Source organism: Lepidochelys kempii, chromosome 7 (assembly GCF_965140285.1).
Source record: "Lepidochelys kempii isolate rLepKem1 chromosome 7, rLepKem1.hap1, whole genome shotgun sequence".
In the NCBI taxonomy this organism is placed as follows: domain Eukaryota; kingdom Metazoa; phylum Chordata; order Testudines; family Cheloniidae; genus Lepidochelys; species Lepidochelys kempii.
Window position 1 is genome coordinate 37,504,852 of NC_136386.1, and position 23,597 is coordinate 37,528,448.

Sequence of the window (23,597 nt, forward strand, 5' to 3'; positions counted from 1 at the left end):
GGGTAGCCAGTGCAAAGGTTGCAGAGCATAGTGTAAGTAGGAACCAATGGTTTGCAAGTGTCACTGTATGCAAAGAAATTCAGGCCTGTAAATAGTGCTGTATTTTGTTATTTTATGTTATGGGACTCAACTTTATACCAGATAAATTTCATACAAAAGAAAAGTCCAAACTGTAAGCTTTTCAACACCTCCACATTCCCCTCTTTAATATGGTGTTTTGCACTATGTACATGAACAAAAGCTAAACAAAAAGGAACTTTAGCCAAACTCCCCTTCCTCCTCCAGCTTTATTGATAGTTTAAAATTACATTTCTGTGTTCTAGGACTTCAATTGCTTTTACCATTTTACTTTAAAAACTGATTACAAGCAAATGAAACTCAGTTGGTTTAAGTGATATAGTATACAAAAATAACATCTTGATTTCTGTGAAAATGCATTTCTTTGCAACTCCTGAATAGCTCCAAATTGTGTATGTTGTAACTGATGTTCTGGGTTTTAGATTTAGTTTGAAATACTTACTCAAAAGCTTCCCATTACCTTCTGTATTGCTAACATTAACATTCATTGACTGAATTATTGTTACTTTGTTTAATTATTCCTGATTTCCCTCTCTCTCTCTCTCGGCCACTAACAGGCACGTGCATCTGTTTGTTTTGTTTACTCCCACTCAGCTATATGCTCTAGGTAGGGCCTGATAAAGACATTACTTGATGTTATTAACAGCTACTGAGGTCAGACAATCCAAGGCCATCATTGTAATAAAATTAAAGTTAGTTACTTGTGGAAGTTCAGACACTTCCAGGATTTATTCTTCCTCCTGCAAAGGATCACTCTCATGGAACATGGAGAGCGTTTGCTGGTCTGACTCAACTCTTCCCACTCAATCCCTATTCACCAGTGGCATGGAAAGGGGGTTCTTTAACAAAGCATTATACATAACACCTCTACCAAACTAAACATAAACATTTTTGTAGTTAAATGCAGAAAGTTGATTTTTCCACCCCTTTCCTCCTTTTACACGGCAAGTAAAGCTCACTGGCCTGGGAGTAGCCTCTATCTGCCAACCTTTGGCCAGTGAAGAGGATTCAGAGAAAAATAATACAACCATCAATCAGAAAAAGGAGGGGCGATAAAGGAAATAATTAAGCTGTAGCTTCAATTGTGCATTCCCGTGCAAGGTGCCCTGACTCGCCACAGCGATAACAGTTGACTTCGCTTGTCTTGCTGCAGTTGATGGCTACATGCCCAGTTTCACCACACCTGAAGGAGAGAAATATTAATAGGTTATTGATCAACTAAAAGTGGATTTGTTAGCCTCCTCAAAAGCCAGAACAGGAACTACTTCAACACTGCCGTCAACAGTACAACCTGATGTACCACTAATGAACTCTGCATTTGAGGCTTCTGCTGTATAACTGTTCTAATCAGTTGGAACTACACCCTTCGATATTAGGCAAGCTCAATTCTATGCCAGAGAAATGTGTGCCATTTCTAATATCCTGACTGACCTCACTGAATGTGTTGCACTGCTATACATGCTGAATCCTGTTTAAGTCAAAAGCAACAAGTTGTATCAGACATTAGTCTAAACATTACAGGTGGTGAGTCAAAGTTGGTTTCTTTAGAAAGATCACAAGAAAATAGGCATATACCCAAAACGGATATACAAAGTTAGCTTGTATAAACTTCAAATTAGATTAAGGGTAAGATATCTTACAGCTATTTAAGGTATACTTTTATAGCTTTAGTGCTATAAAAAACACTTTTAAGTGCTTACCTATAGCACTTAACTTTGGTGCAGTCTTTTTGAATGTGTCCAAATTCCCCACAAGAATAGCATTTCTGCTCATCTGCATGGTCACAGTCACGAGCCAGATGGCCAGGTTTGCCACAGTTGTAGCAGCACTGCTCTCGCTCTCTCTTTGGCTCCTTGCAGTCCTTAGCAATATGGCCACCTCTGCCGCAGTTATAGCAGGCTTCCACAATAAGAAAACAAGCCAAACAAGACTATAAAACCTTGATAAAGTTACAACACAACATGCATTTAACAGAAATAAACGATCAGTTTATTTTTAAATGAACTGACAAACGTGTTTCCCCCCCCCCTTCTACAACATTGAGTAAATAAAATATAGAAAAATTTAGTAATATTTACCATCCTCCTGAAGATCACAGTCCTTGGCAAGATGGCCAGACTCACCACAGCGGTAACAGATGTCTGGGAGAGATGAAGACATGAACTGGAAGCCTATTTTAGATAGGGAACATGAAAAGCATTTTTATTTAGGGATCAAAATATACATCAAACAACTTGACAGTGTAAACATAAGGGTTAGGACATTAGCAAAGTGACAATTTGCAGTTTACAATCCTTCCCACAGCAACTTCACTATTCTTAAAGATTTAGTAGCAGAGGGTTGCAGTAAGTCCTCATTAAGACTTAGCAAATATACTTTGGTGTACTGTAAGTACGAAAGATTACCAAATTAAAATTGGAACTACACTTGACAAAATAAGGTTACCAAAATAGATTTAGTGTACTATGCTTGATCTGTGTTTGCTCAGTCACTAAAGCAATACTTGCAAAGATGTCATTAGTATCACATTTGCAATTAGTGAGATTTTACTGTTTGTTCAGATACGTGTAAATTAGAAACCTCTTGCGGAGGTAAATCCACCTCTGCCACGGCTCCGCATCCCACGGCCACGGCCAATTCCAGTAGGGCATTCCCGAGCCCAATGACCAGTACGTCCACACTTGAAGCACTCGTTGCTGCTCATCACTGCGGTTTGATTTCCTACACATAAAAACATTTTAAATTTACAGCAGATATTTATGGGTTTTTTTAAAAGTGAGCCTATTGAAAATTAAATTTGAAGTTGACAGCTTCAGTGAATGTCTAAACTTAACAAATATTTTGTACATACAAAAAAACTTGACTTTTCAACTAGGTCAGTGATTTGACTCTTATTTTAAAGTCAGTGGCTAAGCACTGGGCACCAGTTTGTGGAGGTGTTTAATCAGTTTGACACTGCAGAAACCTCTTCTGCAATTGCAGAAAGAATATTTTCTTTGTTTCAGTTTATTTAGTTCACTCAAAGTTAAGCCAACTGGGAGCTGTATGAGCAGGAATGCTCATTTTCTTCCTGCGATTATATATCAAGACTAGGTGTGAGGATGAGATCTACTAGTTCTAAAATCTATTTTAATTCCAAAGCATGATTTGATGACAAGATTGTATCAGGACTTAAAAAAGTTAAAATGCTTCTTGTGCATTTAATTAAGTTTCCATCCAAACAGAGCGTGACACAACTAAAAAAAATGCATTCTTTGCCATTTTCTATCAATCACTGTAAGAGATTGAAAACAGAATCTGAAGTGTGTATAGGTATAATGTATCCTCATTACACTAAATAGGAGGCTTGTTTGCTATAGGTAATATTTAGTTTCAAATCAATGTTTTAATAGCTACCAAAGAATGAGAAATCAACCTTGTAGAAAAGTGAACCAATTAAAACCAACCCACCCACGTTTAAGTAGCTATTTGAGAATCTTCCAGAACACAATAGGTGTTTAAGGACACCATCAATTAAGTTTTGACAAATTTAGATCTTAAGATTTTGTAAAGGTTTTTTGGCATTTTTTAGTTTAGTAAATAAAACAGTTTCACTTTCACATCTCATGCACTACAGTGCTGCATGATGTGATTGCAAATACGGTTGGGGAATTTTAAGTAACTCCTCAGAATTTAAAAATTCCTGGAAACACTTAGTCTGAAATTTGTAGAAGATTGCTTAGGCCAAAAGTAAATTTTGAACCCTGTTTGAGTGTCCTTTAACTGTGGCACATTAATATCTAGGGCTGATAAGCTATGTAGAATAACTTTGCTTACACATGAATAACTTTCGCAGTAAAACAGCATATTTTCAGCTATGTTGAAGTTTTATACTGGGAAAATTTCCCTCAGTCACTGAAAGTTACATCTTTAGTAGCACCTGAACTACAGACAATTCAACACAAAGTCACACACACAAAGGCTCAAACAATGATCAACTAAATACACACAGCATAAGTCACTCCAGCTTTTATGAAGTCTGCTTGATTAGTATAACAGAAACTCAACAGAAAAGCTCAGTTGCTATCCACCTGTTTGTTATAAAATAGGCTTGCATGTAATGGCCAACATTAGCTATGCAGTTTCAAATGTTTAACTTCTAAATTATGTACTGTTTATTTCTGAAGACTCATCATTAGACTATTCAGGTATTAAATTCTTCAAATACTCAACCATAATGTAAGACTGCGCTTAACAGGAAATAAAGTACAAAAACTGAAAATTTAAACTTTGTTATGAAGATTAAACTTGCTGTAGAACTAGATAGAGATTAGAAAATTTCAAACTAGAAATTGCCATTTCTACTTATATTTAGCTGACCTTTGCATTAACTTAGTTTTTGCATAACTAAAGTTATACTGCTGATCTGACCAAGGAGAGAGACATGGATACAAAGGAAATTCTGCTGTTAACAAAAGTCACTGATTGCTACAATCATGCTAAGTAGTACAACAGCTGGATTTGTGCACTTGTTAACACTGTTACCTAGGTTTCTTTGACATTTTGTTGAGCAGCATCATGCTGCATGGGAAGATTAATGTAAACTGGTACAGTAGTGTATGCAAGACAGACACTAAGAACTACCACCCAACCAGCTGACCAGAAGTATTCTGTACTGAAACATCCAGAGGCCCCAATTTTAATCACTATGCAGACATATTATTAAGTCTCGAATTTAAAAAAAGGGGAGTACAACAAAAGTTAACATGCAAAAATTGGTGCAATAAAAAAGCAGAAAAAGGAGGGGAAAAGGATTGATAAGGGTCTTCTGCTTACAGTATTGCAACTTTGTGACAAGTAAAAAGGAAAGCTGAGAAAATCCTTATGGGCCACTTTTGTTAAGTATTAGCATGGCATCAATACTGATCAACTACTTGATATGAATTTTTTTTATTCCACCTGCTTTTATGTGGCAGGCGATTGAAACTTAGATACTGTGTAGTTGTTCCTATAGTCTTGAGGACCTCTATTTTTTCCCCTGTATCTTTCTGGTAAGGGGGGAGGGGTGCAAACGCAAAAGTTTGAGTACCACTGATTTAGACGCTGTTCTGTATGTTCAAAGGTACCTCTGATTGCAGCATCTACAGCTTATGTTAACCTACCTTGACAGTCACTTTAAACTACTGTATTTCTCTGCACCAAAATTCTAATGTCCACATGTAAGTTTGGGTCACTTTCAGGGCCTCCACTGTGATGCTGACACTTAGAACAATCTATAGCCTGTAACTAGAGACTTGATGAAGATGACAAGTGTATTATAAGACATAATAAAAAGAATGTTTCCACCTTTTAGGAGAAACTGCTTCAGAATTCAGAGAACTACACTGCTAGAAACAGAGGACTGAGTTCTAAAAATATATGCGAACAAGCCATCTAGGGACAGTAGTTCAAATATGGCTTATTGCTGTCCCTTGAAAAAGTATGCGCCATATCTGAACAAATGTAATGCTGCAGAGTTAATGATTTTATTCATTTTAAATTACAATACATAGCCAGGTTTTCCTTCATGGCTGTTTGCAGGTTGGACAGCATGAGTGTTTGTTCATCTATAGCAATCAGTTCTTTGTAAAGAGGCAGACTTTCAGAATCATGTAAATTGGTCAATTTTTCCTGTTAGTCATTAGCATTACTTTTATTTAGAGCCACCCAAGAGTCTCAGTTAAAGATGACCTGCAATGAAAAACCGTGTGGGGTTTTTTGTATGATGCATCATGGCCTGAATATTGTTTAATAATAATAAACCTTAATATTCCAGGGAAGACCTGAATCTTAAGGGACTCAAACACCAGAAGTCAGCACTTCAAGCAACTGCAAGCTAAGCAAGAAGTGGGGAGAAAGGATTTTTAGTTACTCTTTAAACCTTTGACATTTACCCCAACAAAACTGACATTAAGAGGTTTCAAATATAATAGACATCCTTTTCTCCTTCAGAGAAGGCAGTTTGTTATGCACACTTGACATGACCTTCTCAACACAAGCCCCTTTGCCAAAGAACAAAAAGAAAAAAAAAATAAATACCTTCTCATTTTTTCATTAGGTCTTCATGCATCACAGTGCAGCTGACAAAAAAATCCACACAGGAATGCCTTCTGCAAGTCACCTTAAGGTTACAGCCACATCTTTACTATAAACCTTATTTTCATGTTCATTATACTCAACTAAAAAAACCTTTCAGGATGCACTAAAATTTTGGAAGATTTAAACATGAACAAGTTTTATTAATATCCTATTCAGAGGAGCTTGATTTTTACCCCATGAGTACATGAACAAGTACAACCGGTGTTGGGGAGTAAGAGGGGGGGGGGGGGGAGGAGGAGAGAAGATTAAGCCAGGACAGCCAAGGACTTGAAGAACCTTGGAAGCTCAAACAGCACAAATAAGATATTATGAACTAGAGATACCCAATTTAACTCAAAGGCTTTAAGGACAAGGTCAGCTAGGGAAATATGGGTATACAGTATTTAAGTTTCTGCAGCACAGGAGAGCGGGAGGAAGGCAAGGACCCTGCAGAACACTTGAACTCCATAAGCAGTATGCTAGAGCTCTTTCAAAAAAGAGAACAAAAACAAACAAACAAACAAACAGTCTTAACTCTGATACATTGTATGTCCAAGGCCACCTCTATACTACCTGCCAGATGGACGGGTAGTGATCCGTCTATGGGGATTGATTTATCGCGTCTACACTAGACGCGATAAATAGATCCCCTATCACTCTGCTTTTGACTCCAGAACTCCACCAGGGTGAGAGGCAGAAGCGGAGTCAACAGAGGAGCAGCAGCTGTTGATCCTGCACCGCAAGGGTGCGAAGTAATTCTAAGTTGATCTAAGCTATTGTCGTAGCTGAAGTTGCATATCTTAGATCGACCCCTCCCCCCCAGTGTAGACTAGGCCCAAGTGTCAGTGTGATTTTTACACTAGATTTATCAACTGTAAAGAGCTGAAAACCTTCATTTCCAGATCTTTGAATGTGGGTATATTTAAGCTTTCATATCACAATATAGTACTGCAGTACCTTGCATCTTGTATATCAGAAACTCTAGAACTCTGTTTATATCAAAGGTTAGATTTTTTTTTATTATATAAAAGTTGCAGTCAGAGATTAGCAACAAGTACTTTCAGTGTTGTGTTACTGTTTGTCATAGTTCCACTCTTCTGTAAAGAGACTTTCCAAACTAAAGTTTTAAAGTGGTCTTCCTTGTAGCACTATGGCCAAAAAGTTTTTCCTTTAGAATACCCAGAAGTCAAATTAAGTTACAGAAAGAAGCTACTGAGAACCCACTGGAAAGCAAGCAAGAGTAATGAGACTAAAAAAATGTTGTAATTTAATGGGTCTGAAGAGCTATAACACTCCATTGTTTTTCCTTACAAACCGTTAGTCCAGCATATCTATTGTTTGTTAGAAGTCAAGTTTCCTAAACCACTGTTTTGGTCATAAAACCGACTGCACCTGCACTCACCTTTTAAATAAACTAATGCTTCTGCCATAAGCAGAGAGTTAGACCAAAAAAGAAATGCAAATAGCTCATAATGGAAAGCTTAAGGACTGGGGGAGAAGAGGAAGAGTAGATACAATAGCTTGAAAAATACATTCTAAGTTTTTATGTCCGAGTAAAATGGAGCTAGAAGGTATTTTCTTGAACAACTGAAAAAGCAACTAATGTTTTAGTACTTTCAGTTCATTCTGAGTTATAAATCTAATCCTTGATTATGGAATTTGACCTGCACCATTGCCTTCACTGGATATTTACAACAGCAAATGCATAAAGGCAAAAAAAACCCCAAACAAACAAGAGCAAAGACCAAGTAAGTGAAGACAAGCCACCTTGCTGAATTACTTGTGAGCAGAGCAGCAGTTTCAAGGAGTTAAGACACAGGTCTGTCCAGGGGAGGGAAAAATCCAGACTCCATGCACAGGGGGAAGGGAAAAAAAACACCACACTTTACCCCATGCTGTCCTGCTTCCCCCCAGCTTCATCTCATAGGGGCTTTCATCCCTGCCAGTTTGCTTTATTCTAGCAAGCACCCAAACAGTTTCCTAGATTACACACACACACAAAAAAGCTAACGTCAATCAGCCTTAATCCAAGGGCAAGAGCCAACACAATGCCCTGCCCTTTCCCCCCCTCCTATGTGTACTGCAATACAAGCCTTAATGACCCATGGAGCTAACTTCACTTACACTACGTAGATAGTACAGAATGAACAAAAACAATGAGTCTGGTGGCACCTAACAGAACTGTTGAGAGGTCCACAGAGAGATGTTAGCACTACCTTGGAATCCAGAAGTGCCCACAGTTAACTCTGTTGGCAAGTACAACCCTCCTCTTGCCAACAATGGGGCCAATTATCTTCACCATACTTACTAAATATTTCCCCTCAACTTATTAGTATTACCAGCATCTTATACTAGAAGCTGAAGCTTTAACCAGGCACTCACTGCAGCAGCCAGGAGACAGCAACACCCAGGTACAATGAAAGATGTAGACCAAAATACTGATCAAAGTCCAAGTCTATTATTCCCAAACAAAAGCAGTACACACAGTAGAGATTTAAAATGCTGTGGAATTCCAAGGGCAAACCAGCAGGCAAAAGTACCGTTCCCAAAGCCATCTTCAGTATCAGAAGTCCTTGTGGCACCTTAGAGACTAACAAATTTATTTGGGCATAAGCTTTTGTGGGCTAAAACCCACTTCATCAGATGCTTTTGCTGATACAGACTAACACAGCTACCTCTCTGAAACCAGTATCAGAAGTGACTCACCAAACAGTAATCTACGCAAGCAGGGTCCAGACACAAGTTCACACTAACAAAAGTAGTGACAAACTTGAGAATCAGGAACAATACTTGACATTATATTGTTAGATCCATACACCACAACCCAATCAAGGGACAAAGGTGATCAGATACCAGCCAACCTACTCTGCAGTTACTTTTCCTCCCATGAGCTTCCAGAAAGGAGGGTAGGGACAATATGATTCCTGGCAAAATAGGTCAGCATTAACAGGGTAGTCAATACACAAACCACAGGCCAAATCTGGACCACCAGATGCTTTTAAACAGACCCTGACATCTTTTTGTGTACTTATTACTATCATTATTGGGGTTTTTTTTTTATTATTATTATTTTCTGTGGAGTCTAGACCGTGACAAAAATAATTTGTCTACTCCTGTTCTAGAGTATGGCCTATTATACACCATGTATTTGAGCAAAGGTGCCTTCCACAAAGAACTATTTACTTCCTCCAAAAGAATTAATTCTTTAATACCAGTCAGGCTGACATACTGTCACTGTAACCCTAATGGGTCCCCAATTAATCTGTATATCACATGACCTGTAAGTATGATACTGGAAGACAATATTGGAGCCAGTGAGTTATTGGCTATTGCAAGCATAGCCTTAACAATGGGGTTCTCAAACTGCGGTCCACAGATCACCAGGAATTTACTAAGGCCTTCTGTTAACCCAACACATGAAACATTTTGAGCACTGAAAAAAAATGGGAAACTAGGAGATTGAGGCAAAGTCAATGAGAGGGTACGCTGCAGAAAGAGACTGCAAGCCACTTGCTTGGATGAAACCTTATTCACATGGGAAACCTAGGCTTCCTAATCCAAGAGGATCTATAGCTAACTGAAACAGGAGTTGAGACTGCCAGTGTAAGTAAGGTGTAAATTTCACTCTAGCTCCCACCTCCTCACAAAACACAACCCCAGTTCAAGAGTCTACGCAGAAAGAGTTACTACTTACATTAATACACCCTAAAAATAATTTGAGATTTTTTTTTAGCTCAAGTTATAGAACAGACTAACTAGAACAATCCCAAGCAAAGATATTTCTACTTGTGCCTCCACTCCACATAGTACATATTCCCACACCTCTTATGCCTATCACTACCATTTCAAGTATCTTTTCTTACCTTCTCCCACCCAACTGACCCCACCACTTAGGTCTCTAAATATTCATACGGGTATAGAAACTTAATTGTAATGTTACATCATGAATATAAGCCCACACCCCCAAATGAATTTATTGTAACATTCTAAATGTTCAGGGGTATACAGTTAACAGTTACTGGTTTCATCTTGCCTAAACCAAGATGGAATTCTTCCAAGAAAGGATGGTCTTGTAGTTCAAGTCCAATTCAAGGTTTTAAAAACCATGTGTTCGGTTTTTGGCTCCCAGACTTCCTCTGTGACCTTAGTCACTCACTTAATCTCTACACTTTATCTGTAAAAGGATAATATTTCCTGGCTTTAGAGGCACTCAAATTCTAAGGTGATAGGACCCACCCAAGTACCTAAATAACCACAACTCCTTAAGACATTATTCTGCACCTCTCACTTCCAGATACTAGATAAGCAATATTGGAGTAAGTGAGACTAGACTAGGATGACTTAAAACCTAAGTTTAAAAGACATTCAAATAAAGTGATTGTAAATCAGAAGTGCAACCTTTATCGCAGGAGTTACTCTATTAAGTTGCAGGGCTCACAGACAGAGTGGGACACCTCCTATATCTCCAGTCAGATGTAAATCGATGGAACACCCCAACCCTCCTGAGCCGAGCACATGGTGCAATCACGCCACGGCCCGCCCTCCTGGCCATTACCACCTTCCCGACTCGCGCTAGGTCGCAACAAATGAGAGAAGAGCGGTAGAGCAGACGGCAGCTTGAACACAGAGCACGAGTTCAGCCCCAAACTCCCTTCCCACCCGGATCACACAGCCCAGACCCGCTACTGCCCCCAGGAGCAATAGGCCCGACGCAGCCGGCTGACCCTACGCCCAGCCGGACAAGTGTGTTCATGCCGCGCAGGAAAGGCTGCGGCCCAGCCACCAGCCTCCTCCATCCCCACGCACCGGGATGAGGTGCCCCAGGCAGCCCCCCGCAGGGCGGTTCACCCGGGTCTCGAACGGGGGGGGGGGGGGGGGGCGGCGCTCCGTCCCCAACCCGCTCCGCCGTCGGGCTCCAGACCAGCGATGGCTTCCTCTCACCGCCGCCCACAGGGTGACTCAGCCCGGCCAGCGCGCCCGGCCCACCCGAAGGGACCCCTCACACGCGCCGCTTCTAGCCACCTCTCCCTCCAGGGCTGCAGGCAAGCGCGGCCAGGGCTCGGGTGGTTTCCCGCGCGCTAGGCCAGAGTGCGCCACCGCCACCCCCCACGCAGGCCGGGGCCAGGCCTCCCCCCGCTCGCTCCACGAGCCGGCTTGACGGTTACCTGCAGGCTCCCGACCCTCCTGCGATAGGTAGCACGTCCGGGCGACGATGGGCCCGGTTCTCTTTCGATCTCCCCCGCTTGATACTAGAGCCCCGCTGCCTGCGCCACACGCGGTTTGCACACGGCCCCACACACGCGCTTACTCACTCTCACCCCGCCCTTCCCTATCACTCTGCGCACGGCTCATTATCCCGTTCGCACAACCAATGGGCACCCGCCGCTGCCCCCGTGCAGCCAATCACCGCTGGGGATGGGAGGACCAATCAGCGCCGTCGAAAAGGGGGAGGTGCCCGCCTACCAGGTCAGGCCAGTCTCGACTATTTTTTTGCCTTACTGCGCTGTGAAGGAGAAGGGGCGGTTGGCTGGGGGTGGCTATGCCGCCGCCGCCGCCGCCGCTCTAAGGTCACGGGGAGATTGGCGACTCCGAGGGTGCTGCAGTGCGCGGAGGTTCCCCTGGGTTCCCGCAACGCCGCCCTGCCCTTCCTCTATTGTGACTCACAAGCTAGGAAGTTGCGGCTCCCCTCCCCCATCCCGGAGGCAGCCCAGACGCAGTGCTCGGTCCCCGCCCGGCCGTGTTGTTCTCGCGTCACGCGGGGAGGCAGGGAACGCTCGCCCGCCCGCCCTTGTGAGGTGATGCGGCAGAACAGGGGAGTCAGCGCCCGCCTCCCGCCAAAATCCTGAACGAGGCTTGAGGCTCGCACGGTGCGCGAGGAAAGCCAGTCCCTTGGCGGCCCCTGTGGTGGTTGTTTCCTGCCCAAGACGTGCGGTAGCCGCGATTCGACCCGAAACACATGGCCGTGGCCGGCAGGGACCCCGTCCCTGGGCTGCGGGGAGCTGCCATTCTACTTCTGACCCCCGTTACCTCCCTTTTCCCTCACCGCCCCCTGGAGACCCCGCTCCCCCCCTTGCCCCACAGTTTGTCTCATTTACAGTCCCCTACCCCTCATGTTTTCCTTCTGCTGCACCTCTCCCTGTTCCCTTCTGCTCCCCACATTCTCCTCTCCTTCAATGGGCACTTTCCCAAACAGAGCCTTCTGCCTCTCCTTCCCCTGACCCCTAAGTCTCTCCACTGAACCCCTGTTCCTCTGCACCCCCGGCCTCACCATCTCTCCCTGCACTGATTCCCCTGCACAGGACTCTGTCTCCTCCAGCACCCCACTTTGGGGGCACCACCTGTCCAGGCTGTCCTAGGAAGTCTGGAAGGGTGCTCAGCACATGCTGCCAGCTGTCCAGTTTTATGGACTCAAGATCATCCTGGATGGCCTGTGTTTTTGCATCTGTATGGCAATCTTCCCCCGTATTCTCTGCACATCAGTTCTCCAGCACCTCTCAGTTTCCTTCCTCAGACTCCTTCCTGCTCCCCATTTCCCTGCCTCCTTGTGGAATTTTGAGCAGCCTCTTAACCTTCAAGGAGCACCCACTTACCTGAAGGCATCCTGGCTCCAGTCTCATTAGAAACAGGAGTTAGTGGTATAGCCCCCATCAGTGCAGTATTTGAGCACCTCACAATCTTTAATGAATTTATCCTTACAATACCGCTGGGAGGTAGGGAAGTGCTGTTATCCCCATTTTACAAATGGGGAACCGAGGCACAGAGATACAACTGATTGCAATGGGATTTAACGGCTTAACTACCTTTGAGGAACTAGGCCTAAGTTACTTACCCAAGGTCATACAGGAAGTGGTGGTGGGCATTGTGAATAAGTGAAAATTCTTAAGTTTAATGCCAGTAATGGGATGCTTAATAAATTCCACCAAACATCACTAGAGTCACCATAAAATCATGAGAGTTGGCAACAGTGGTTCTTATCTTACCTCATCAACTGAATGATCGATCACTGCTCCGGTAATATTGTAGGAAAAAGAACATTATTTAGAGCTATGGGTCATTAGATTCCCAAATATATTTGTCTCCTTATTTATGTTTTTTGGTATTTTGCATATTCTCATACATATATTACAATATACTATCTACCTCAATCTTCAGATGCAAAGACCGTTTTATATGACTTCTCATCCCCCTTCTTCTAGGTACTTCACAAATGAATCACTGGTTAAATATTACACCCAAGAGCTTTCCCTAACTACTCCTTTTCTTTGGTCATCACCAACATCCTGAAAATTCCAGCATCTCAAGCCTATATTGCAGTGTGATTCCCTAGCAATAGGTTTGTTGTATGAATGAGAAAGCTGCCACATGGCTTTAAAATTTACAAACATGAGTCAATAAAATGACAGTGCAAAGTTGATTTTGGAGATTAATAGTTTATAAGGCCAGAAGAGACCACTGTGATTATTTAGTCTGACCTGTATAACACAGAGCAAGGGACTTTCCTGAGATAATTTCTCTTTGAACTGCAGCATATCTTTTAGAAAAGCATCAAATCTTGATTTAAAATTTCCAGTGATCGCAAATCCACTACAACCCTTGGTAAATTGTTCCAGTGGTTAATTACCACTAGAACTGAATGGTCTCTAGATAATACTTAGTCCTGCCTTGAGTGCAGGGGACTGGACTAGATGACCTCTCGAGGTTCCTTCCAGTTCTATGATTCTACCCTCACTGTTAAAAAGACAGATAGCTTCTGACTTACCTTTCCTCTAGATATGAATCTACTTTGTGTTATATCAGTATGGTATGGTGTGTTTATTAGAACATATGATTTACATAAATGTAAAAAAACCCAGTTCTTATATTGACAATTGTGATCTCTTTCAAATTGGTTGTCAATCTTATCCTTTGTTTATATTTTTATAATTCTATGCGTCATACCGCCTACCAAATTAAAATGGTTGGAACTCAGGCTCAGAGCATCAACCTTTGCTAGTGAAAGGATCTTTCACTCCACTAGATATTCAAAATGTCACATTATTGCCTTAGGAGCACTAGCTATTGTTCCAGCAATGTAAAAAATGTCAACAGTGACAACAGACTTTGTATAAACTATTATGTCTTTGCGCTCCCAATAACAAACTTCTCTTTTATCTTTAGTTTTGTGCTAAGACTTCAACAAAATTTTCCATGCCCTTGGTTTTGCTGCCTTAGATACACTGCAAAATTAAAACATGTTAAGAGGTGCCATGATTGGTAACATTCACCGATATTTGTACTTTTAGTTTTATCTCCTGCTGAGTCTGGGCAATAAAGAAGAGAAGAAAATTAATTACTGTTATTTATTTTACAGAAGCACTCAGAGGTTTCAATCAGGATTGTGGCTTTCACTGTTCTGATTGCTCTACAGATACATATTTAAAAAAATAGTCCCATACCTCAAAGACCGGAGGAGTAATATAGAAGAGAGACAATCATTTGTCTTCAAATCTTTTAGAAAACGTATCTGACTGCCCTTAAATCATTATAATTGCAGTCTACTGGCATTCTAGGGGGATCAGTTAGGTTTTGCTTAGAGAACTGGAAGGACCATATAAGTCTATATAATAAGTGTCTGGAACTTTGGGGTTATACAGTATAAGAACAAAAGAGCTGCGATACTGGGTCAGACCATGGTCCGTCTTGCCCAGTATCCCTCTGACAGTGCCCCATACCAGAGTTTCAGGGGGTATGTACAGAACAGAGCAATTATGGAGTGATCCACTCCTGTCTTACACTCCCAGCTTGTAGTCAGAGATTTAAGGTGGCCCCTATAATAATTTCAACTTTTCTTCCCTAATTCTCTGTCCTGTCTTCTTAGTTGTACTTGTGATACTTTTCCTTAGGCTAGGGTGGAGGTGCTTAACATTCCCAAACCTAATTCTGGTGCTGTTCCATGGATGAGTTGGCACTGGAAGCGTTGTGACTGATGCAGTCAACACCTTTCCTCACAGCCTGTGTGAATCATCTGAGCAAAAGCACTGTTTGCATTATTGAAGGGAATCTCAAGTTGTTTAAAAGGAGTCATACAAGGTTTTCAATTAGTTTAACTGGAAATAGAGAAACAAATAGGGTCACCCAGAAAGTTTCATTATTGGTGGGAAAAGGTATTGGTCATCCCCTGTGAACCCACGGGACAAATTTAGGATATAGGAATTTCAAGCTCTGTTTACTTAGACCAAATTAATCTCTGGCAGATGATGCATGACTCCATTGACTACACTGGAATTGTGCATGAAGGATGAATTTGGCCTGTTACAGGCTCAGCTAAGCAGAGCTTGCAGTTCCTGTTTCACTGGTTCCTCTATGACATTTAGGGAAGGACAGTCTTGCAGCTAAAGCACAAAAGTGAGAGTCATCAGGCGTGATATCTCTTCCTGGCTCTGCTAGTAGCTTCCTATGTGCCTTGCAGTGAATTAGTTAATTTCTTTGTGTCTACATTTCCAGGTTTGCAAATGGGCATAATAATGCTTAAGAGTGTTGCAAACTTTAATTCTTTTCTTTAAAGAGGTTTGAAATCTTTAGATAGAAAGCACAGTAGAGGTACGAATTATTTTCATTATTATAAGTAGGGAGTAGAGATGGCCCTAAACCACAATGTTTTGTTTCAGATCCAGTTTAGGTCCAGTTCTAATAAAATTCCATCCCTACCAAGTCTCAAGAACACTATGCAATGGTGCTGAAAGTAGTTTTGTCCTCAGAATAGTAGCAGTTCAGCGGGACCTGTTGTTTCATCACCAGATCTGTTTCCAAATGCAGACAGGACTAAAAGCATTGGTGTGCAGATGAATGAAATCATTTCAAGGACAAGCAATTCAACAAAACAGTTCATGCCATCAATGTCCCTACAATGGTTTCCTCCCTTACTGCAGATACACCTTGTCACAACCTAGCCAAATCTCTCTCTGCAAGCATGCCAGTTTGTTGTGAGTGAACCCAGCTATTGGATCCCAGTGGCTTCAATCTAAGCCAAATGGATCCTGGCAGAACTATGTCACTATTCATAGCTCTGGGTCTCTAAGGGTATGTCTACACTACGAAATTAGGTCAATTTTATAGAAGTCGATTTTTAGAAATCAGTTTTATACAGTTGATTGCATATGTCCCCACTAAGTGCATTAAGTTAGAATCTGGCGGAGTGCGTCCTCACTACCGCGGATAGCATCGACTTACAGAGCGGTGCAGTGTGGGTAGCTATCCCTCAGTTCCCACAGTCTCCGCCAACCATTGGAGTTCTGGGTTAAGCTCCCAATGCTTGATGGGACAAAAACATTGTGGCGGGTGGTTTTGGGTACATGTCGTCAGTCGCCCCTCCCTCCATGAAAGCAACAGCAGCCAATCGTTTCGCGCCTTTTTTCCGTGCAGACGGTATACCACGGCAAGCATGGAGCCCGCTCAGCTCAGCTCACTGTCACCGCTGCTGTTGTGTCCTGGGTGCTCCTGTCAGCAGACGGTGCAGTCGTCATCCACTGCAACTCTGCTCTCCTGCTCTTGTAAATGAACTCATTCCCAATAGCAAATTTCTCCATGTTGTCGTCATCCACTGCTTCCACTGCAACTCTGCTCTCCTGCTCTTGTAAATGAGCTCAGTCTTAATAGCAAATTTCTCCATGTTGTCATCATCCACCGCTTCCGCTGCAACTCTGCTCTCCTGGTATCCACCTTGCAGGTCCTCTTGTTGTTCTGTATAAATATCTATTCTCGTGGCAATCACCACTTCTGCTGCAACTCTGCTTTCCTGCAGACACCATACCACAGCAAGGATGGAGCCCGCTCAGCTCACCGCTGCTGTTGTGAGCATTGTAAACACTTCACGCATTATCCTGCAGTATGTGCAGAACCTGCAAAAGCAAGTGAGGAGGCGACGACAGCGCAATCACGATAGTGATGAGGACATGGACACAGACTTCTCTCAAAGCACGGGCACTGGCAATTTGGACATCATGGTGGTAACGGGGCAGGTTCCTGCCGTGGAACACCGATTCTGGGCCCGGGAAACAAAGACAGACTGGTGGGACCACAGAGTGTTGCAGGTCTGGGATGATTCACAGTGGCTGCGAAACTTTCACATGCGTAAGGGCACTTTCATGGAACATTGTGACTTGCTTTCCCCTGCCCTGAAGCGCAAGAATACCAAGATGAAAGCAGCCCTCACAGTTGAGAAGCAAGTGGGGATAGCCCTCTGGAAACTTGCAACGCCAGACAGCTACCGGTCAGTCGGGAATCAATTTGGAGTGGGTAAATCTACTGTGGGGGCTGCTGTGATCCAAGTAGCCAATGCTATCACTGAGCTGCTGCTATCAAAGGTAGTGACTCTGAGAAATGTACAGGTCATAGTGGATGGCTTTGCTGCAATGGGATTCCCTAACTATGGTAGGGCAATAGACGAAATGCATATCCCTATCTTGGGACCGGACCACCTTGGCAGCCAGTACGTAAACTGCAACTGTACTTTTCAATGGTGCTGCAAGAACTGGTGGATCACAAGGGACGTTTCACCAACATCAGTGTGGGATGGCCGGAAAAGGTGCATGATGCTCGCATCTTCAGGAACTCTGGTCTGTTTGAACAGCTGCAGGAAGGAACTTACTTCCCAGACCGGAAAATTACTGTTGGGGATGTTGAAATGCCTATAGTTATCGTTGGAGACCCAACCTACCCCTTAATGCCATGACTCATGAAGCCATAAACAGGCACCCTGGACAATAGTAACTATTACTATTAATAGTAATAGTAATAGTTCAACTATAGGCTGAGCAAGTGCAGAATGGTGGAAGAATGTGTATTTGGATATTTAAAAGCTCGCTGGTGCGGTTTACTATGTTAAACCTCAGCGAAACCAATGTTCCCATTGTTATTGCTGCTTGCTGTGTGCTCCACAATATCTGTGAGAGTAAGGGGGAGATGTTTATGGCGGGGTGGGCGGTTGAGGCAAATTGCCTGGCAACCGATTATGCACAGCCAGATACCAGGGCGATTAGAAGAGCACAGCTGGGTGCCCTTTACATCAGAGAAGCTTTGAAAACTAAATTCATGACTGGCCAGGCTAAGGTGTGAAAGTTGTGTTAGTTTCTCCTTGATGAAAACCCACCACCTTGGTTGACTCTACTTCCTTGTAAGCTAATCAACCTCCCCACTTCGATCACCACTTTCAGAGGCAATAAAGCCATTATTGTTTCAAAATCATGCATTCTTTATTAATTCATCACACAAATAGGGGGAAAACTCGCAAAGTAGCCCGGGAGTGGTGGGGAGGAGGGAAGCACTGGGTGGGGTGGTGGATAAAGGGAGGATGGAAGGACAAGGCCACACTACAGTTCAAAACTTATTGAATGCCAGCCTTCTGTTGCTTGGGCAATCCTCTGCGGTGGAGTGGCTGGGTGCCCGTAGCCTTCCCCCTCCTGCATTCTTGGGCGTCTGGGTGAGGAGGATATGGAACTTGGGGAGGAGGGTAGATAGTTATACAGGGGCTGCAGTGGTGGTCTATGCTCCTGCTGCCTTTCCTGCAGTTCCACCAGACGCCTGAGCATGGCAGTTTGCTCCCCCATTAGTCTCAGCATTGCATCCTGCCTCCTCTCATCGTACTCCTCCCTCCTCTCATCATCATTCATCTCCTCCCTCCTCTCATCTCCATCTCATCTCATCATACTCCTCCCTCCTCTCATCATTTAACTCTTTCCTGGACTCTGCCATTGTTTGCCTCCACGCATTCTGCTGAGCTCTTTCAGTGCGGGAGAACTGCATGAGCTCTGAAAACATGTCAATCGCGAGTGCATTTTTTTCACCTTCTTAATCTGTGTTAGCTTCTGGGACGGAGATGATAGGGGGAGCATAGAAACATTTGCAGTTGTGGGAGGAAAAAAGGGAGAGTAGTATTTAAAAAGATACATTTTAGAGAACAAAGGGAAGACTATTTCACACTAAATCAAGCGATTCACATTACATAACACTTATGCTTTTACAAGGTTGCATTTTGCCTCTTACATTGAGTGCCTGCCGGTTTGGTGTGAGACATCACACACGCTCGGCTGGGCAACAGAATTCGGCTTGCAGGCAGCCATGGTAAGGCAAAGGGTTTCAGCTTCTTCAGCCTTCATAACGTGTGGGAATGGTTTCAAACAGCAGTGCCCTCCTTTCCCATACCAAGAAAAGCCCAATGGGTTGGCCATTTAAAAGGAGGGGCTGCAGTTTTAGGGTGAGTGTGCAGCACAACCCAACCCCCCCTCCTCAATTCTCCGGGATAATCACTTCACACACCCCGCCCCACCCCACCCAACCACCGCGTGGCTAGTATCAGGGAAGATCCCTGTCAGGAAAACGCGAATAGCTCAGCATGAATGGGCCTCCCCCCACCGCATGGCTAACAGCGGGGATGATTTCTTTTCAGCCAAAGGCAAACAGCCCAGCAGGAACGGGCACTTCTGAATGTTCCCTTGGATGGTAGAGTGTCCTACCATGGGGGACGGAATAAGGCTGCCCTCCCCAGAAACCTTCTGCAAAGGCTTTTAGAGTATCTCCAGGAGAGCTTCATGGAGATGTCCCTGGAGAATTTCCGCTCCATCCCCAGAGATGTTAACAGACTTTTCCAGTAGCTATACTGGCCGCGAATGCATCCCAAGTCTTCAGGACAAATTATTCATTAAACACGCTTGCTTTTAAACCCTGTATTTTATTTACAAAGGTACACTCACCAGAGGTGCCTTCTCTGGCTTCATGGTCCGGGAGCCTGCCTTGGGAGGGTTGGGAAGGTATTGGCTCCAGGGTAAAGAACAGTTCCTGGCTGCTGGGGAGAAGGGATTCTCCACTTGCCTGCTGTGCGCTATCCTCAACCTCCTCCTCATCTTCCTCATCCACAAAATCCTCATCCTTGTTGCGTGAGACTCCCCCCTTGCAGGTGTCCACAGACAGTGGTGGCGTAGTGGTAGGCCCCCCCCCCGGTCCCCCCAGAATTGCATGCAGCTCATCATAGAAGCGGCATGTATGGGGCTCTGACCCGGAGCAACCGTTTGCATCCTTTGTTTTTTGATAGGCTTGCCTGAGCTCCTTAATTTTCACGTGGCACTGCTGTGTGTCCCTGTTGTAGCCTCTCTCCATCATGCCCTGTGTGATTTTGGCATATATATTGGCATTTCGTCGTTTGGAACAGAGTTCTGCCTGCACGGATTCTTTTCCCCATACAGCGATCAGATCCAGTACCTCCCGTTCGGTCCATGCTGGAGCTCTTTTGCGATTCTGGGACTGCACAGGTGACCATGCAGAGCTCATCAGCATAGTCGACAAAATAGGCTTGGACAGGTGCAGGGTTAAATCGACCTAACGCTGCTAAATTCGACCTAAACTCATAGTGTAGTCCAGGGCTCAGCCACATTCCCAGATTATGTCTGCATTCCTTCCTTGGGATGTGGGGCTCTGCAGCCCAGCCACCTTAAATCCCAGAACCAGTGCCTCTGCCTTCCTGAGCCCCCAGTTGCTTATACACGTTCCCTCAGAGTCCCATCTCCTTGTGAGCACTGAGCTTCTCGATTAACCTTGTCAGGGACAATGTGGTAGACTAGCAAGGAATACAGGCTTAACAAAAGAATTTATTAACCACAGGCACTTTAAAAGCACTTGGGAGTTACAGATCTTTGGAAAACAACAAACGGTCCTGAATGCACTTCCCCTGAATCTGATCTTACCCCTTCTGTGAGTCCTGGATTTGGTCAGCATTCACAGGCTACATAACCCTTCTTGCCTTCTCCTTCGCCATCCCTTTCTTCTTCTTCGTGCTGATGGATTGGCCCCTCAATTAGAGAAGCACCCCACCTTTTAAAACAGTTCCTGACCTGTTTGGTCACGTGCCAAGCAGGAGAAACTGGAGAGCTCCCAGCTATGTGCTCTAGCTAGGAAATTTCATCTTTTCCCCCTCCCCCCAGGCAGGCTGCTGTGTAGAGAGTTCATTGTTCCAGGGGTTGGCTGGCTGGTCATTGACAGACAATCAGAGTTGATGGCAGATTGCTTTGTTTTAGTTTCTCAGGCATAGGGTATGTCTACACTAGAAATACTAGAGAGGCACAGCAGCACCACTGTAGCTACACTGCTGTAGGGCTTCACTTATTACAGTGACAGAAAGGGTTCTTCCATCACTGTAGTAGATCCACCTCTCTGAGAGGAGGCAGTTAGATCAATGGAAGTATTCTTCCGTTGACCTTGCACTGTCTACACTAGAGCTTAGGTCAGCTTAACTACATCTCTCAGGGGTGTGAGCTGAGAGCAGGGGGAACCTACCTTTCTAGTGTAGACCAGCACATAGTCTTTCCACTAGGTGTCAAGCCCCTAACACAAAATGAAAAGGAGTACTTGTGGCACCTTAGAGACTAACAAATTTATTTGAGCATAAGCTTTCGTGAGCTAAAGCTCACTTCATCGGATGCATTCAGTGGAATACAGACTAACACGGCTGCTACTCTGTAACACAAAATGGTTACTCTAATTCACAATGGAGAATGCAGTACAACATGGGGGTCACACCCCAACCTAAAAGATTACAATACAAAGTGGCAGTCACAATGAAGGTTACAATCAAATTTAGAGAAATGTTAAAATTTACAAAGTCGGTGACATAATATCTTTTACTGGACCAAATTCTGTTTCAAGCTTTCGTGCTTATACAGAGCTCTTCTTCAGGTCACCAGTCTCTGTAACATCCTGGCACCAACATGGCTACTACAACTCTGCAATACAACAATCAAATCTGGCATTCACAAAACAAAATGGAGTTCATAATTTGACACAGACATATACCCATTCTGTCACACACCCTACTATTCACACTTCAATTTCTCAGGGGCAGAGGCCATAAGAAATCAAAAATGTAGATATCTGAATAAGTAATAATCGTATAAAGCTTTTAATTCAAAGATCTTAAAATGCTTTTACACGCAGTAATTAACTCTCATGACACCATTAGGAATTAGGTCCTCTAAATTATATACTCCTTTTTCAGACAGGTAGATTGAGCTGCATAGAGATTCATTGACTTGTCTACTGGCAGAGCTGTGAACAATAAATAAAATAATAAAATAATAATAATACCTGTTTTTTATACAGTACTTTTAATCAGGCGATCTCAAAGTGCTTTATAAAGGAGGAAAGTATCATTAACCCCATTTTAGAGGGGAAACTGAGTCACAGAGCAATGAAGTTACTTGCCCAAAGTCACCTAGCAGTCCAGTATCCAAGCCAGGAATAGCACTCAGGTCCAATGATCTATCCACTAGGCCACACTGCCTTTCAAAACCCAGAAGACTTGACTCCCAGTCCCCGCACTCTATTAGAGAACATTTCTTCTCAATACAACATGTTTTTGTTAATGGTAAAATAAATCTTACTCCATCTTGCAAGTTACATTTTTGCCAAATACAATAAACCAAACAGAACCTAAAAACATTCAGTATGGATTATAGCTGACCTTCAGAAAATTATAAAACCCCACGGCTTTTATGTAACAGAAATATTGCTAACTTTAATCCCCATTTTAAAGAAGAAAACAGTATAATAAAGGGGAAAGGATTTGTGTCCAAATATTGACCAGTGACATTATCTATCTGTCATTATGCTCCTCAGAATCTTTGTAACACACTTGGTCTTAAATCATGGTCTACAGGCTAGCACATATGGTTCCAAATTCTCATATCCTGTGGTTCAGCAACACACACATAGCTCACTTAGGAAGAACCGGCATCATTTGGTCCTGGGAGGAGCAGGGAAGAGCCTTCTCCAGTTCTGAGTTTGTATTTCCTAAGAGTAAAAACACAGTAAAAACAACTGGCTGCTGAGGGCCTGATCCAAAGCCCATTGAAATCAGTGGAGTATTTCCATTGACTTCAATGGGCCTTGTGTCAGTGATCAGGACTATTATTAAGGCCTACGCCTAGATATTCCAGCAGGGAGCAAAGGAGGTTGAGAGTAGCCATCGCTGAGAACTCCTAGAGGATGGGTAAGGTTCCAGAAGATTGGAGAAGGGGAAACATTACTTATCTTCAAAAATAGGAACAAAGAGGATCTGGGGAATTAAAAACTAGTCAGCCTAACTTTAATATCTGGAAAGCTCCTGGAACATAAGTACCTGGAAAATAATAGTCCATACTCAAAGAGTAGTTATCAGTGGTTTGCTGTCAGACTGGGAGGGTATATGTACTGAGGCCCTGCAGGGATCACTTCTGGATCTGGTACTATTGAGTATTTTTGTTAATAACTTGGATAATGCAGTGGAAGTATACTTATAAAATTAGCAGATGACTCTAAGGTGGGAGGGGTTGCAAACGCTTTGGAGGATACGATTAGAGTTCAAAATGACCATGACAAACTGGAGAATTGGTCTGAATTCAACAAGATGAAATTCAATA

At 43.2% G+C, this 23,597-nt stretch overlaps 1 protein-coding gene across 6 annotated transcripts; it reads right to left on the minus strand.

Annotated features, from left to right (window-relative positions):
* Positions 1-173: 173 nt before the first annotated feature.
* On the minus strand, positions 174-11,896 carry CNBP (CCHC-type zinc finger nucleic acid binding protein). 6 transcript variants are annotated; one of them, XM_078853684.1, is made up of 5 exons: positions 11,839-11,896; positions 2,659-2,799; positions 2,157-2,249; positions 1,779-1,980; positions 174-1,261 (listed from the first exon to the last, which is right to left on the minus strand). In XM_078853684.1, exons 2-5 carry the CDS (start codon positions 2,780-2,782, stop codon positions 1,144-1,146), a joined length of 537 nt encoding a protein of 178 aa, XP_078709810.1. In that variant the 5' UTR covers positions 2,783-2,799; positions 11,839-11,896; the 3' UTR covers positions 174-1,143. The 6 variants fall into 6 exon arrangements, with proteins under 6 accessions (XP_078709810.1, XP_078709811.1, XP_073208366.1 ...); XM_078853685.1 differs by lacking the exon at positions 11,839-11,896 and adding an exon at positions 11,674-11,788; XM_073352265.2 differs by lacking the exon at positions 11,839-11,896 and adding an exon at positions 11,340-11,516 and having other exon boundaries at positions 1,779-1,977.
* Positions 11,897-23,597: the final 11,701 nt, after the last annotated feature.